Source organism: Prionailurus viverrinus, chromosome C1, assembly GCF_022837055.1.
Source record: "Prionailurus viverrinus isolate Anna chromosome C1, UM_Priviv_1.0, whole genome shotgun sequence".
In the NCBI taxonomy this organism is placed as follows: Eukaryota; Metazoa; Chordata; class Mammalia; order Carnivora; family Felidae; genus Prionailurus; species Prionailurus viverrinus.
In genome coordinates this window covers 117,004,340-117,021,513 of record NC_062568.1, presented here as the reverse complement: position 1 = coordinate 117,021,513, position 17,174 = coordinate 117,004,340, and the positions used below count along the sequence as shown (strand labels likewise).

Below are 17,174 nucleotides of genomic sequence, written 5' to 3'. Positions count from 1 at the left end.
ATATTCTAGGTATAAAATCATATCATTTTCAAACACTGAGTTTCATTATTCTAATATTAATTAGAAAAAAAATCAAAGGATAAAAAAATAACGCAGGGGCACCTGGGTGGCTCAGTCGGTTAAAGCATCCGACTTCGGCTCAGGTCACGATCTCACAGTTCACAGGTTCGTGCCCCGTGTCAGGCTCTGTGCTGACAGCTCAGAGCCTGGAGCCTGCTTCAGATTCTGTGTCTCCCTCTCTCTCTGCCCCTCTCCTGTTTGCACTCTGTCTCTCTCTGTCTCAAAAATAAACATTAAAAAAATTTTTTTAGGGGCGCCTGGGTGGCGCAGTCGGTTAAGCGTCCGACTTCAGCCAGGTCACGATCTCGCGGTCCGTGAGTTCGAGCCCCGCGTTGGGCTCTGGGCTGATGGCTCAGAGCCTGGAGCCTGTTTCTGATTCTGTGTTTCCCTCTCTCTCTGCCCCTCCCCCGTTCATGCTCTGTCTCTCTCTGTCCCAAAAATAAATAAACGTTGAAAAAAAAAATTTTTTTTTTTAAATTTTTTTTAAATAAAAAAAAATAATGCAAAGAGATAGATGCACCCTGATATTTATAGTAGCATTACATACAATAGCCAAATCATGGAAACAGCCCGTGTCCATCAAATGATGAATGGATAAAGAAGATGTGGCATATGTGTATAAATATACAATGGAATATTACTCAGCCCTATAAAAGAATGAAATCTTGCTATTTGCAACAACATTGATGGAGCTAGAGAATATTATGCTAAGTGAAATATGTCAAAGAAAGACAAATACCATATGATTTCATGGTAGTCATGAAGTCATGTGGACTTTAAGAAAACAAAACAGATGAACAAAGGGGAAAAGAAAGAAAGATAAACCAAGAAATAGATAAAATAAAAAAATAGATAAAACAAGAAATAGACTATACAGAACAAACTGATGGTTACCAGTGGGGAGGTGGGTGAAGGGATGGGTTAAATCAGGGATTAAGGAGGGTGCTTGTGATGAGCACTGGATGATGTATAAAAGTGTTGAGTCACTATATTGTACACCTGAAACTAATATTATATATGTTAACTAAATGGAATTTAAATTGAAACTTAAAAAAATTTTTAAATAAGTGCACCTGGGGGTGCCTGGGTGGCTCAGTCGGTTGAGTGTCCGACTTCGGCTCAGGTCATGATCTCGTGGTCTGTGAGTTCGAGCCCCGCGTCAGGCTCTGTGCTGACAGCTCAGAGGCTGGAGCCTGTTTCGGATTCTGTGTCTCCCTCTCTTTCTGCCCCTCCCCCACTCATGCTCTGTCTCTCTCTCTCTCTCTCTCTCTGTCAAAAATAAATAAACATTAAAAAAAAAAAATAAGTGCACCTGGGTGGCTCAGTCAGTTAAGCGCCCGACTTCAGCTCAGGTCATGACCTCACAGTTCATGGGTTCAAGCCCCTTGTGGGGCTCTGTGCTGACAGCTCAGAGACTGGAGCCTATTTCGAATTGCATCTCCCTTTCTCTCTGCCCCTCCCCCACTTGTATGCACGTATGCACTCTCTCTCTCTCTCAGAAATAAACATTAATTTTTTTTTAATTTTTAAATAAAAAATAAATAAAAATAAAAAACAATATTAATTAGAATGCTCATCTTAGCAAATATATCCCAAGGGATATGGGAGTGACTAAGGTGAGCTTCATCACTGAAAATAATGTTAGACCTTAAATTCAATATATTCTCCCAATTAAGAAATTTTAGAAGACAATTGTCATTGGGAATATGTATGAAATTCTTGTGTATAACATTATGATTTCTCCTATTTTTTTCTATTGGTGTGACTTAATAAAATAGCTATATTGAGATATAATTCACATATTATAAAACTCACCCATTTTTAGGTGTGTAGTTTTAGTAATTAACGAACTTAGATTTCTAGTGTATTTATATAGCTGTGCAACTATCATCACATTCAAGCTTAAGAACATTTCCATCAACTCAAAAGCAAGAATGGCAATAAGTCTCTGTTCCTATCCCCCAGCCACAGGCAACTACTAATCTGCTTTCTAATCTATAGATTTGCCTTTTGTAGAAATTTCACATAAACTGAATTACACAATATATAGTCTTTTGTGTCTGGTTCCTTTCACATAGCATAACATTTTTGAGGTTCATCTATGTTGTAACATGCATTAATAGTTTTGGGGGGTTATTTTGAGAGAGAGACAGAGAAAGAACACACATGCACGCGTGAGTGTGTGAGCAGGGGAGAGGCACTGAGAGAGAGGGAGAGAGAGAATCCTAAGGAGGCTCTGCACTGATAGCACAGAACCCTACACTGGGCTCGATCTCACAAACCATGACACTTAACCAACTGAGCCACCCAGGCTTCCCTATATTAATAGTTTTAACTGAGTTGTATCCCATTGCATAGATAAAACACATTTGTTTATCCACCTACCAAGTGATAGACATTTGAAATTTTTTCTAGTTTTTGGCGATTATGAACAGTACTGCTATGAACATTTGCATGTGCTTGTATGTTTTTATTTTTCCTGGATAGATCCCCAGGAGTGGAAATGGAAATGCTAGGTCATATGTGAAGTACAGGTTTAATTTTTTAAGAAACCACCAAACTATTTTCCACTTTCCATTTCCACCAGCATTGTACAAGCATTCTAATTCCTGCATGCCAGTCTAACAAGTTAATGGTAGTATCTCCCTATGGTTTTAATTTGTACTTCCCTAATGACTAATAATGTTGAGCATCTTTTCTTGTGCTCATTAACCATTCATATGCTTTCTTTGGTGAAATATCTACTCAAGTGTTTTGCCCATTTTTGTATTGGGTTTTTTGTTGAGTTGTTTTCTTACTGAGTTGTAAGAGTTCTTTATATATTATACAAACACTGTATTATATATACACACACACATTATATATATGTATAAATTTTCTCCCAGCATATGGCTCGCTTTTATTTTTCAGTGGGATATTCTGAAGATAAATTTAAAATTTTTATGAAGCCCAACTTATCAATCTTTCCTTTATAGATATGTTTTTAAGAAATCTGTCCTATTGCAAGGTCACAAAGATCTTCTATCTTTTCTTCTAGAAAATCTATACTTTAGATTTTACAGTAAAGTGTATGGTCCATTTTAATTGGTTTTTGTGTGTGATGTGAGGTAAAAATCAAAGCTCATTTTTATACACGTGCATATCCAATTGTTCCAGTGCAATTTGTCGACAACACTATCATTTCTCCCTTGAAATGCTTTGGCATCTTTGTCAAAAACCAACTTATCAAAACCATAAGGATTTATTTCTAGATACTCTATCCTGTTGCATTGATCTATTACTCGTGCCAATACTATATTTCCTGGATTACTATAGCTTTATAGTAAATTTTGAGATCCAGTAATGTAAGTACTCCAAGTCTTTCTTATTTTTAAACTTGTTTTGAATATTCTAAGACCTCTGCATTCTTTATCGATTTTAGACTTAGCTCATCAATTTCTACCAAAAAGAAAAAAAAGGCTATTGGAATTTTGAAAGGATTATATTGAATCTGTAGACGTATTTGCAGAGAATTGCCACCTTAACAATAAACTTAACAATATTGAGTCTTTCAGATCATGAACGTGAAATGTTACTCTATTTATTTAGATCTTTAATTTCTCTTAGCAATGTTTTGTAGTTTTCAGTGGACAGGTCTTACATTTTCTATGTTAAACTTATTCCTAAGTACTGTATTCTTTTTTAGCTATTTGAATGAATCCTTTTCTTAATTTCACTTTTGGATTAGTCATTGCTGGTTTTTAAAAATACATATGACTTCTGTTTATTGACCTGGATTCTGAAGACCTTGCTATACTCATTTGCTAATGTTAGTAATTTTTTGTAGGTGCCTTAGGATTTTCTAAATATGGGAACATATCAGGAATGAAGGCAATTTTCTTTTTCTTTTCTATCTCAATGCTTTTTATTTCTTTTCCTTCCCTTACAGCACTGGTTAGCAATGTTAAATAGCTGTGGTGAGAGACTTCCTTGCTTTGTTCCTGATTTTAGGAGCAAATTACTTTTTTTTTTTTTTTTTTTTTAGAGGAAATTACTTTTTATTTCTAGTTTATTGTTAATGGGCATTAAATTCTGTCCAATGCTTTTTCTGTCTCTAATGAGATCATGCAGTTTTGTCCTTTATTCAATTCATATGGTATATTAATTTATTTTCAAATGTTAAACCAATGTTCATTCCTAGGATAAACCCCACTTGGTCCCAGTAGATAGTCCATTTTATATGTTGTTGAATTTGGTTTGCTAATCTTTTCTTAAATATTTCACACCTACGTTCACAATGAATTCTCTTGTGATGTCTTTGTCTGGCTTTAGAATCAGGATAATACCGGGCTCATAAAATGAGTTGGGAAGTGTACTTCTTCCTGTTTTCTGAAAGAGTTTCTGTAGGTTTCTGTAGTATATCTGTTCTTGACTAAATTGTTATTCATCCTTCAGATCTCATTTGAAGTATCAATTCCTTAACGAAGGCTTCTCTGACCACCTTGACTAAGTCCATTTCCCTTGTCGTAAGTATAATAGTTTGTAAAGAACAGCTGTCCTTAGCATTTATTACGAATTTTTATTCACTAAGAGGATTTTTATTGTTCCTCTCCCACTTTAAGCTCCATGCAAAGAAAAACATTGAGTGTTTTTGCTCATTATGTAGACATTAGTACCTAGTCTACTACCTGACATGTGGTAGGTAGGTGCTCAACAAATATTTAGCAATTGAAGAATACATAATGACTGCCTTAGTTTTATTTTTGGTATTTCTTTCCCTCCTTGGAATTACTGTTTTGTTTCTCTAGATCCTTCATATTTTAACCTGAATCTCTATAAGTCTTCCTAGTCAATCTAGACATTTTTTTGTTCATATGTACATTTTTAGAGTGATATAATTTTATCAAGTATTACTTCAGAAACATTCCATAGATTTTGTTGTAATGTCTATTCTTCAAAAACACAAACACGATGTGGCTCCTCTATTCGAAAACCATGAAAAATTTTCTGTTTTCTACAGGATAGTATGAAAATTTCTTAGTAAAGCATTCAAGTCAGCTCCAAACTGATTTATGGCCTATCATCTCATCTATATACCTTATGCTCCAATCAGATAGGGCTACTTGCTCTTCTCTTAAACAAATACTATACTTCTGTTCATAAGTACTTTTCCTCTTATGCTCAGCACCTAGCAAAATCCTTAAACACAGTAGCTCAGAAAACGTTTGTGGAAGAGTTCATACACTTTTCATAACCCAAGTTAAGATTTTTTTTAATTTACATCTTCTATGATTTTGAAGTTTTTTTTAACTGAAATAATCACTATTTTTATTGCCATGTTCCCACATTTGCAAAGTTCTCTCTTTTCAGTGGTAATAACCTTTTAATCTGTTTTACTACTTTTTTATTGAGGTATAATTAACATACAGTTTCAGGTTACAATGTAATGATTCAACAATTCTGTATGTTACTTATCACACTAAGCATCCTCTTAATCCCCTTGATCTATTTCACCCATCTGCCACCCACCTCCCCTCTGGCAACTACCAGTTTGTTCTCTGTATTTAAGAGTCTCTTTGGTCTCCTTTTTTGTTTCCTAAAATCCCCATGAGTGAAATCATGTGGTATTTGTCTTTCTTTTTCTGACTCATTTCACTTAGCATTATACTCTCCAGGTCCATTCACCTTGGACCATCCACTATATATATACATATATATATATATATATATATATATATATATATATATAATCCATTCATCTATTGATGGACATTTAGGTTGCTTCTATATCTTGGCTATTGTCAGTGGTGCTTCAATAAACACAAGGGTGCATGCAATTTTTCAAATTAATGTTTTTGTTTTCTTTGGGTAAATACCCAGTAGTGAAATTACTGGATTATGTAGTGATTGTATTTTTAATTTTTTGAGCAACCTGCATACTGTTTTCCACAGTGGCCACACCAATTTACATTCCTATCAACAGTGAACGAGGTTCCTTTTTCTCCATATCTTCATCAGTACTTGCTGGGTCTTGTGTTTTTTATTTTAGCCATTCTGACTGGTGTGAGGTGGTATCTCACTGTGGCTTGGATTTGCATTTTCCTGGTGAAATGTTAAGCTTCTGTTCATGCTTCTGTTGGCCACTTTTATGTCCTCTTTGGAAAAGTGTCTTTTCAGATCCTCTGCCCATTTTTAATCAATTACTTGCTTCTTTGGTCTTGACTTGTAAGAGTTCTTTGGACGTTAACCCCTATTGGATAGATCATTTGCAAATATCTTCTCCCCTTGAGCAGATTGCCTTTGTGTTTTGTTGATGGTTTCCTTTGCTGTGTAAAAGTCTTTTATTTTGATGTTGATTCAATTGTTTAAATTTGTTTTTGTTTCCCTTGCCTGAGGAGACTGGTCTAGAATTTCTAAGGGCAATGCCAAAGAAATTACTGGCTATGTTTTCTTCTAGGAGTCTTACGTTCTCAGGTCTCACATTCAGGTCTTTAATGCATTTTCAGTTCATTTTTGTGTGTAAGAAAATAGTCCAATTTCATTCTTTTGCATGTAGCTGTTCAGTTTTCCCAGACCATTTGTTGAAGAGACTGCCTTTTCCCTATTGTACATTCTTGCCTCTCGAATTATACTTGTATTGTGTAATTTCTAATTTTATTGTACTGTGATCTGATGTTAATATTATTTAATTTTCTTTTTTTAATTTTTTTGTCAAAAATATTTGTATTTGTGTAATCTATTTTTAAATTGCATTAAATACTTTGTGTCCTATATTTTGGTCCATTTTTGTCTGAGACTAAAACATATTTGAAAAGATACCTTGGCTCTTCTCCCACCACCACTAGACTGTGAAATTCATATATGTCTTGTTGACTGTACTCTCAAAGCCTAGAACATGTTGGCACATTAGCTTAGTAAATTTTTAGAGTTGTCTTTAATTTGATCCTTTCCACTGCTGCTAAATTAAAAGTATACATTAAGGAGTTGTTAGGTAGATTACCTTGTGACAGAACAATGAATAAAAACATATATAATAGATAGCGTTAATTAGACTGAGCAACAGATACTGAGGTCCTAGTAAGCATCAAGAGGTTCTAAAAATGGGACGCAAACACAATTCCTGCTTTGAGGCCTATGAAGATGCACAGGTTAACAAATACTTTTGATTTGGTATACTAAAAGGAAGGTCTGCATAAAATGGCACGGAAATGAGAGTTGAGAAAATCTTTAGTTGGGTAGGGGAAGGCAGTCAATAAAATCTTTTTAATGATACAGAAACCAAAACCCAGAGACACTACAGCGCTGTTCAAGATCACAAGGCTAGAGATCACTAAAAGAGGATCTCGCTCCCAGTTCCGTGCTCTTTTCATTACATCTTACTATCAGTACTTTACAGCAACTCACAAAAGACTAACAGGCCAGGATTTTAGAGAGTTACAAAATATGATGCGGGAGTTTATGCATCCTTTCCCCATGTCCCTTTAATATAAAAAAAATCAAGGACAGCACAAAACTGTAAAAGTTTGCCATGTACCATGTAGTTCTAACAGCTTTGTAGTTGACTAGCCTGTTATGCACCCTACAAGTGTTGGTTAAATGTATTTCACCAGAGATTTAAACATCCCAGGCCAATCAATGTGACTTATAAACAAAACTATTAAATTGTATTACACCCACGCATACATGTATTTTTTTAAGTGTTAATAAAGGATCTGCAACACATGTTTAAAATAGCAAGGTCCAAAAACAAGAATCTGCCAGCCATTATTCAGCACTTTCCAAGGAAGTAAGACCCTGAATCTGTAGATCTAAGTATTAAAGTCAATAGGGAGAGACATTCTTTTAGGGGATGGGATGCTCTTTAGGCCTTTCCACATCTCTCAAGACTATTCAATAACATTTGGCTACCAAGCAACCCTCCCGTAACTAATTTGCACCAACCTCTCACCTGTCCCAGTACATACTGACACCACAACCCTGACTCTGGAGCATTAGATTATTTAACCCTCCCCTCCCCTATTATAAGTTAATAAACTGGCATTCTGAATCACACATCAGTTTTTGGTTGGTTAACATGAAATAACCCCATGAATCTGCTCGGTTCTAAGAGCAGGGTAGAAAAAAGTTTAAGAACCTGAAAAACTTAAGACCACACTCTAAACCGGTAATTGAAAAAGTGATTCAGGCCACAAATGGATGTGATGTGGCTTGCACGGGAAGAGAAAAAGGAGAACGAAAGGAAGAAATAGACGGGAGAAGGCGGTGGAAGAGGAAGTGGAGGAGGAGGCAGAAAGGCAGGGGGGAGGGAAGATGCTCTGAAAAAAGTCTGGATATTTCACATAAAAAAGCATCTTCCTGAGGCTCTGGCAGTCCTTGGCCTGCATTGCCACAGAATAAAACTGACCAGAGTTAAGCAGCCACAGCCCCCTTTGTAGGGGACATTTGCTTTCTAATTCATCACAGACCAACCACACTCCTATTTCCCTGATATTGAGGTCAAATGTCAACTGTCATTTATCATTCTGCTTGCAGTATTTTGTCTTCCTTCTAGACTTCAGAGAATAAAGAATGCCAGACTTGGTGGATAAGTGCAGATTTTATAAAAAGTGCAAACCACTCTCCACATTAATTCAGTAAAACAAAGCTAGAATCAAAGAAATCAATTTACCTTAATCTGAGTCTGTTCGATTGACTTTTCCCATATCTGCTGATCATATGCTCCAATCTGAAATAGGGAGCAGGCTATTTGAATGATGCAAAGGAAATCCTGTTATTTAGGTCAAATGTCACAAAAGTCACGAAACTACTAAGCATCAATACAGTATCTGGGGAATGTTTATGCTTCTCAGAGGTTAGAGTAAGTTATTTAAAGGACTGTTGCACTCAAAAGTCTAAAGTAGCTGGATCGAAAAGTAAGTTAAAAAGTACTGTCCAAAATATTTCAAATTAAGCATTACCTTACAAGATATTTCCACTTCTTAAGGAAAACATCAGTAGGAAAACTAGAGAGGAATAAAAAGGTAACGGACAGCTCAGTAAGACTGTTGCCAGTACCAATCTGAGCTGTGAAGATACAAGTTCCACGTCTAAAAAAAACACAGCAGTTTGATCAGAAGCAAACTTTCAGAGCGTTGCTGGGGCACGGTGTATGCGGCCTGGAGAAGGGAGGGGACTTGAGAGTCCTATTCGGGGACCGGGAACAGAGCCTAAAAGACCTAATGACCTTGCGCCTCGGTTTGTCCGTTGATGCTGGGAGAGAGACGCCGTGCAGGAATTGCCGGCACTACCGAGCTTAGGGAAAGCTAACGGGGGATTCTTTGCGGGGGCATTTTGCAGGAAGTCTGCTTTACAAATAAAAAAAAAAAAAAAAAAAAAAAAGGTTGATATTACCTTCTTTTGGTACCACGATATAGCATCTCTCTCATTTGAGGCCATCTGTGTCTCCAGCCAGAGAATGGGATTTCACTGAAAACGAAGGAAAAGCAGTCGGTGAGTCCGGTTGCTGAAAGGTACTCTCCCAGTTTGGGTAGAACTCAAAAATCGCTTCTCTCGGCGTCTCCATGAGCTGCTGACTGTCTCCTTCTCCGGCTGGTTGCCAGGAAAAAAAGACAAAAACAGAAGCAAACCAAAAACCTCTGGTGCAGTGGCGCCGGGAGAAGCGTCTCTGCGATATTTGGTGCGAGTGTGTTCAAGGCTGCAGGGGAGGGGAGGGGAGGGCAGGTGGCTGGAGTTGGCCCGCACCCCCTCCTCCGCTCCCCGGCGTCCGGCTCTCACCTGGTGCCCGCTGGCCCGCAGTCCGGCGGCCGGGACCTTCCTCCTCAGTGGCCCCGGGCCCGCCATGAGGCCGGGGGAGAGGCGGCGGGCGCCGCAGGCCGCATCTTCCCCCCGGGGCGCAGACGCCGGCGCGGCCGTTACCATGGAGACCGCGGCGGCCGCGCGGGCCTCGGGGGCAGCCGGCCGCCCGCGCCGGGAGGAGGGCAGTCCGCTGCCGCAGCCCCGGCGCCCTCCAAGCGCGACCTTCAGGGCCACCGGACCGACCCCCAAATAAGCCAGGAATCAACTGGGAAAGGACGGGGATGAGACGTGAAGGAGGGCTTCGCTGGCCGCCAGGGGCTGCGGCAACGGCCGGAGGCTCGGCGCCCGGCTCTTCGGGTGCGGAGCGGAGGGCCCCCCCCGACCCCGGCGCGGGAGGCAGCCGCTGCGGGGCGAAGGGCGGGCGGGCGTCCTGCGAGGCCCGGCTGGCGGGCGGGCCGTGACTCAGCCGGCCGCGAGCTGGGCGAGGGCAGCGCCGCAGACCACGGTGCGGCCCCGCTGCGGCTTCCGCTTTCCGGGTTTTGCACGAAAGTGGCTCCGCCCCCGCCCGGGCCTGGCCCCGGGGGCCTCCGCCGGGCTCCCGGACGCAGGGACTGGGGAGCCACACGACCCTCAGATCACGCTTCAGGTCACTTCCTGAGAAACGACTTGCCCAGACGTCGACCTGAAGGAGGTCGGTCCAAATGTCCTAAGAGCTGCCCGTTCATTCCTTTGTAACACTTCTCTTTGTCTTACAGGTTTCTTTGTGCTCCATTATTTACTGTCGGTCTTCCCTAAAGGGCTGTGGGCTCAGTGCGGTTGGAGCCTGGCAGGAGCCTGGCACATAGGTTCTCAGTCTGGGCTGGATGAACGCAGTTTTCTTGCATTTACGCCGTCCCCGGACGAAGGGCGCGGTGGGCTGCTTGTCACCCTTAACTCTCAGCAGCTCTGAGATTTAAACTTTGCGGGTGCTCGAGACTGAGGGAAGAGGAGGGCCAAGGCTTGGCGCAGTTCCAGGGCACGTTTCCCAAATTAGGGTAGGGGAGGGTGGCGGCGGGAAGAACTGTCTCTAGGCTAAGAGTTCCAGCAGGCTGATAGGGGTCAGGAGAAAGGAATGGCTGCGCGCTAAAAGGAGTATCTAAGGATACCTTCCTAAGGTTTTGAGCTGCTTTCCTCCTCTATAGTGCAGGGCTTTTTGGCCATTAGTGGAACACTGACCCCTAACGGCCGCTCCCACCCCACTTGAAGCAGTGTCCTTGCTTGCCCCAGCAGAGTCAGGTAAAGCTAATAATGACAGGTAATGGTCACATCGGCTCCCACTTCAGAAAGCCTGAGAAGTGAGGTTCTAAATGTTTTACAAACATTTCTTGCCTATTAAATCGGGGTAAGGTGAAGTTATCCCATGCTACTGCTAAGGAAAATCCACTAAAAAGTAGAAGTAACTCCTACAGAACTAATTAAAAATTATTTCATCCAGGCTTGATTTTTATATGGCACGCATAGGCTGTGGTTCCCTTTCTGGTTTGTTTCCTGACAGCTTTCCCCCTTTCTTAAACATAATTCTGCTGGGTTTCGGAACAAATGGCCAACTTCAAAAAAAAAAAAAAAAAGTGACAAATGAGAAAGTCATCTTTATCTAAATATTTAAGTCCTAAATTACATTAATAACGAAAACATTTTACTTCGTTGCTTAGCGCACAGAGACTTTTTGGGGAATTCGTGAAAGAACTGAGGTTGCATTAGGGAATAGTAGGAAGGGGCAAATCATCTTACAAACTTTTCAGTGCTAAGACTGCCACTGAACACTGCATAGGCTTTAAACCAAGAACTGCATTCAAATCCCTGTTCCAATTAAAGCACTGTGTGATCTTCGGCGATTTACTCAACCTAACAAGCCTGTTTTCTCACCTGTATTTGTTATCTACCTAGTAAATACTAAAGGCTGTGAATATTAAATGGCCCACAGCACTTACTGAAAAACCATTAGTTCCCTTCCCAACCAAGGTCTATCGGGGCTTAGGACAAGTATTTCAAAAAGAAGTTCACACAAAATCTGGAGGAAGAAGATCCACTGCATTGTATCACTTAATACATCAACGATGTTCAAAATGTCTGCTCACCATCTTCATTAACACTGCACGCATGTACTTTAAAAAATACGGGCACAGCCAGATGAACAATTTGGCTGTCCTCAAGTAGATAAAAACCCAATTTAAGCATCAGAAGGCACAACTACCACAAATGCCAAGTGTAGCTTTTCTTCCCCCAAACTAGCTGCACCTCAATGTGACGGCATTTTCTCATTATCTATGACCTTTTCTTTTAGGAAGGTCACAAGATTTTTTCTAAAATACTAGAAACTAATGGGGACATAACAAGGTGGGAGGATTAATACTTTAAAAACAGGTTTCAGGTATCTAGAATTCACACGTACTATTCATTTTCTCATGAAACATAAGTAAAGGACAAATCAGACTTTTGTTTATTAAAAAAATACTTTACAGGGAAAAAAAAAAACCTCTATGCATTCCATTGTCCTATTTTACAAAGAAATAGCTTAACAATTTAACACACTTAGACAGCTACAAAAAAGCACTGTGTTAAAAGGATTATTATTCACACAAATTTAGATTTAAGACTATTCATTAAAAACCTTTTTAAAACACTCGTTAATGTCAATAAACAAACTAAGGCCACACAACGCAAATAGTCCGCCAGGCAAATTATACATTTCATCTATATGCAAAGACCTCTTAGATAAATTAAAGCCACAGGAAAAAAAGTCTTAGCTGCCAATCAAAATGGAGTTTAGTCACAGAAAACACTATTACATGAAAATTTACAACATGTGATAGAAGTAGTACATAAGTATTTCTTTAGAGAATTGAAAAGTGCTATATTAAGAGACAGTGGTCTCAACTACATGCACAAGTGGATCATAAAAAATTTATGAAGAAAATGGAAGGCCATAATATTTATGGAGATACTTGCTTTTAAAGCAACAAACTTTCAGGATGAGCATAGGTCCCTTATGTGGTAAAGAAAAACATTTGTCTTGTACATTTCCTCTACTTACTGCATGACCAATAAATACAGCTACACTTGTTTAAAAAAAAAAAAAAACTTAGCAGAAATATGAACTTCTGCCATGTACTAGTGAAAGGCTCTTTTTTTTAACCTGTAGCAATGATAAAATAGATTTATTAGAAAGACACAAACTCAATTATCCTAAAAGTATAAATGCAAATAAATTTTTAATGGCAAATACAGATGAAAATATAATGGGCTAATATTAATGATCAAGAATATATTCACTAAGGGTTTTCTTGAATCTTTGAGTCTTGTTTCTAAATTAGTTTTCATTCTAGACACTATTTATAGAGGGAAAGGCAATAAGCAAAAGTTTCTCCAGGCATTAAGTGTGAACTTTATGCCTATTAAGACTGATACAAGATGTTGCAAGACATCTTTTCCTAAGGTTTGGTAAAGGATTTTATTTAACAAGCTCCCTTTTCCCCCTACAAGAGCTTGTAATGTTAGTCAACTGATATTCCAACTGTCTCCAAGGGGAAAGGGCACCTTTCAAGATTTTAATTAAAAATAATAAAGTTAAGTGAAACAAATCCTAAGTACTGAATAAGCAAATTGAAAGTACAATTAAGCTTAGGGATTCATTTTTAAAGAGTTAAAAATTTGGAGGGGAAAACTAATATGTAGGTTTTTATTATTATTGCTTTATGAATTTGGGATACCTCTTTGAATCATAATCCTACTCCTAACATATATTGGTAATTACAGAATGACTTCTGGGGCAGGGGGAAGACTTTTATCCTTATTTATGAATACCATAAAATCATTCTAGTTACTAAGTTAGGAATATTCATTTATCGGGTCCTTTCCATAAGCACATTTTTAAAATATCCCTCTGCTCCACAAAATACTCAAACTTACAGCCACGTTCTGCAAGTAATCTCAAAGAGTTGGCACAACAGATAATATACCAAAAAGGAAGATCAGCTTAAATTTCAGTTACAACTTCACTGCCATCACTACTTTACAAATCAGAAGACGCCAGATTGCTCCATGCCTCACTCCACCAAACCAAATAATTTCAAGATTTAGAAAAGTTGCAATCATTTGTATCACTAAACTAGGATACAACTTTGAAAGCAGTAATAAACTCATAACTTGAGCTTTTATATTCATCAGTCTTTAAAGCATGCTATTAAATCTAATACTCACATAGGACATTCAGTTTCCAGATACATGACTAGCTAAATGTTTCTCTCTCCATTCTATTGCAATTCTAACATACAATGAATTTATTAGTACATGATTTTAAACATTTGTATACTCTTTTCACGTGTTTATATTGGAGGTGAGGGTAGAATGTTTTGGAAAAGGAAAATGGGGATTTGCTTTTGATTGTAGGTCTTTGCAGATCCGCTGGTTCCTGAGTGATTATACACAGTGCTGGCTGTCAGGAGACAGTCTCCTTGTTTATTAGTAATGACCAGCTTAGATGACAGATGGCATCTGCTGGATGGCAAGTGGGAGATGGGGAAATCGGATCTTGGAAGACAAGAAAAATTTAAAAAAAAAAAAAAAAAAGTTTTTGCTTTAACAACCTTGTTCTTCATGATTATTTTAAAAAGCAAATGTTGCCTGAGAAGAATTCTACTTTGCACAGCCTAGTAAAGCTCTATGAAATTCTTCTGGACAGAAAAACAAAAACAGAGAAAACCTAAATCCACATACTTTTGTGATTAACCCCTCCCCCCTCCAAAATAACAAAAACACCCTCAAAGGCAGGTCCCTTTAAAAACTAGTCTTGATAAACTAGAATTCACCCTAGAATTTATACCCAAGATTTTAAAACACCCCTGCAATAATCACATTACTTTTCATACCATTCTAATTACCTTATTTACAAAGATAACTAAAACCAACATCACTTCCAATTCATAAATGGTTTACATTGAAATGTTTCTCTATTTGTCTTCATCCTTTGTAACAGAGAATACATACATATACATATATATAAGGAATAATACAGATTCTAACTAATCACTGCAGTATTTGCTGATGGTTACTTTTCTATCGGTTTACACAGTGACCTCTATACTTTGCTAATATGCATTTAAACTACACAACAATATTGCACAAAGTAATATTTATATAAGATTTAGCCTATTTCAGAATATTTTAGAGAAAATTCATATTTGATATTTCAAAAGATGCAGCTAAGTTTTCATGGTGACAGACATAATAAAGCAGCATCTTTTTTTTTTTTTTTTTTTGCCTATGTTAATGTAAATATTCCAAATCTCACCCTCCAGGAAAAAAATCTCCAAATTGCACTATAACCAGGTAGATACAAGAATCTGGTCTTAGGTGTGGGGAATACTCTTCCTTTAATGAACAAAAGGCCTATTGTATTATTAACTAAGAGAAAGTGAAATGTGTATCATGTTAACATTCTAAAATAATAGAAAGTTAAGACTACACTAGCTATATGAACTGTGCCTGTTTGAAAAAAAAAATTTTAAATACTCAGGCACTAAGCATTAGGTTACCTGAAACTCTAGGATGAAGTCTAGTGCCATAATCGTTATTAGACCGTAGCAACACACAGTAATAGTAAATAAACCCAAGTATTCACCAGTTAAAACTGTGAATCAAAGTGTCTCAACAGATCTTTATCATGAAAAGATTGAAGCCAAGTGACAAAAAAAGTTTTTCCTAAGTTTCATGCACAAAATATGGCAGCCTCATCAGAAAGATTGATATCATTCTCTAGGTTTGATACTCATGATCAGTTTAAGAAGCAAAAGTATCCACACAAAGTGTGAGGATGCTAGGTAGCAGAACGATAGAGTATCATGTCAACATTATCTCTTTTACCCAATTATCTTCCATAGTTACCATGTTTCTAGAAGAGATTAATGAACCATGGATAATGAATGACCAAGGACTATTCATCTTTAGATATTTTTAATTGAAATATCCACTGGGCTTTAAATAACAGATACAAAAAAAAAGACAGTTTGGATCAGAAAGTGCTGTGCTTTCTCTTTTGTTAAGAAACCAGAGAGCCACTGGATTTTCCTTAGAAACTACCTGTTCTTTATGGTTGGAACTTACTTGCCCACGTACAAGATGCAGGAACACTTTCCTGCAACCTATGCCATTTTTACTGTAGAAAATTGAAGCTGTGCCATAAAGACACAAGTACTAAAGCATAAATCTGACCTTCTATCATAAAAACAGCAAATATGGCAAGAGACGAGGCAAGATAAAATTAAGGGAAGTGAATAATTTACCAAATAAGAATCTGTTATTCCAGAGAATTCTCAGTTTGATTTGAAGAAGAGATTGAATTGTTACCTCACACCTTAAAACAGAAAGTAGCAGCAGACCCACTATTACATACTGTACTAACGGGATAAGATACAACTCTTAACTTTGCATAATCTGTGTAAAAAAGATATGCTTGACATTTGTGGAATGTCATTTCTCTTTATAGAATTATAGGCAAGATTTCTCCAATAAAACTTAACTTAAGCCAGTTATAAAACTATAACTTCACATCAAAATTTAAAAAAGTTAAAAAATGTGTTTGAATATGTACATATCACACAGGAGTGCTCGAATGTTCCTGTAGATTGTGTTGCTGGTCAGAGTCCAGTCTACTTTCCACCTTTAAAACTGGAATAGGCGGAGTCATCTGATCTTGCTGTAGATTAAGTTCTGATGAAGGGAAGGACGATGAAGCAGTCGTCAAAAGCTGCATCTCTCTGCATGTCTCTTCAGATTCAGTTTTTACCCTCACACACTGGGAGTCAACTTCTAATTCTCGCTTTCCAGTTAAATCACAGTCCATGTTAGAACCGCTTTCTGTGTTTTGAGTGGCTTCCACAACAGGGTGGTACTGTTTAAGCCTTATATGCCAAGCTAAGCTGCACACTGCTGACACTGTTTTGAACTGATGAATGACATTTCTAGGGATGAAGTAAATATCATTGTCACACAGCTGAATTCTAGCATAACGAATGCCTTCCCGCCTCATTTGGTTTAGTTTAGCTTCATCCACCCACTGTACACACTGCAGAAAAAAGAAAAGTTGCATGAGACTTCAAAATACGTAGTGTAGTAATTCAGTCAAACAAAGTATTAGAATTAGCACAGGAAAACAGTAGTAGGGCCAAATTAAAGGCAGGCAATACTAAGTACCAGACAACTTTCTAAAATTTCCTGTAATGCTTGGGAAACATTTTTCCTCATATTTTACTACCTCTCTGATAACAAAGTACAGGTTCAAGTCAGGATAGCCTAAGGAATCA

At 38.1% G+C, this 17,174-nt stretch overlaps 2 protein-coding genes across 6 annotated transcripts in view; both read right to left on the bottom strand.

Annotated features, from left to right (window-relative positions):
* Positions 1-9,954, bottom strand: part of PHTF1 (putative homeodomain transcription factor 1) — a 96,650-nt gene extending 86,696 nt beyond the window's left edge. For 4 of the 5 annotated variants that reach the window (XR_007154430.1, XR_007154429.1, XM_047868946.1 and 1 more), the window contains exons 1-3: positions 9,814-9,954; positions 9,430-9,504; positions 8,708-8,764 (exon numbers count right to left, since the gene is read on the bottom strand). Coding sequence is in view for 2 of the 5 variants with exons in the window: in XM_047868946.1 (XP_047724902.1) it covers positions 8,708-8,764; positions 9,430-9,474 (102 nt within the window). In the remaining 3 variants the exon portion in view is untranslated. Of the gene's footprint in view, positions 1-8,707; positions 8,765-8,996; positions 9,042-9,429; positions 9,505-9,813 lie in introns of those variants that run through there. The other variant, XM_047868948.1, reaches the window with a different exon arrangement.
* Positions 9,955-12,290: 2,336 nt separating this feature from the next.
* RSBN1 (round spermatid basic protein 1) overlaps positions 12,291-17,174 on the bottom strand; it is a 47,642-nt gene continuing 42,758 nt past the window's right edge. Inside the window, exon 7 of the mRNA XM_047872893.1 lies at positions 12,291-16,936. Within this exon, the coding sequence (XP_047728849.1) occupies positions 16,466-16,936 (471 nt within the window). The 3' untranslated portion in view covers positions 12,291-16,465. The remainder of the gene's footprint in view (positions 16,937-17,174) is intronic.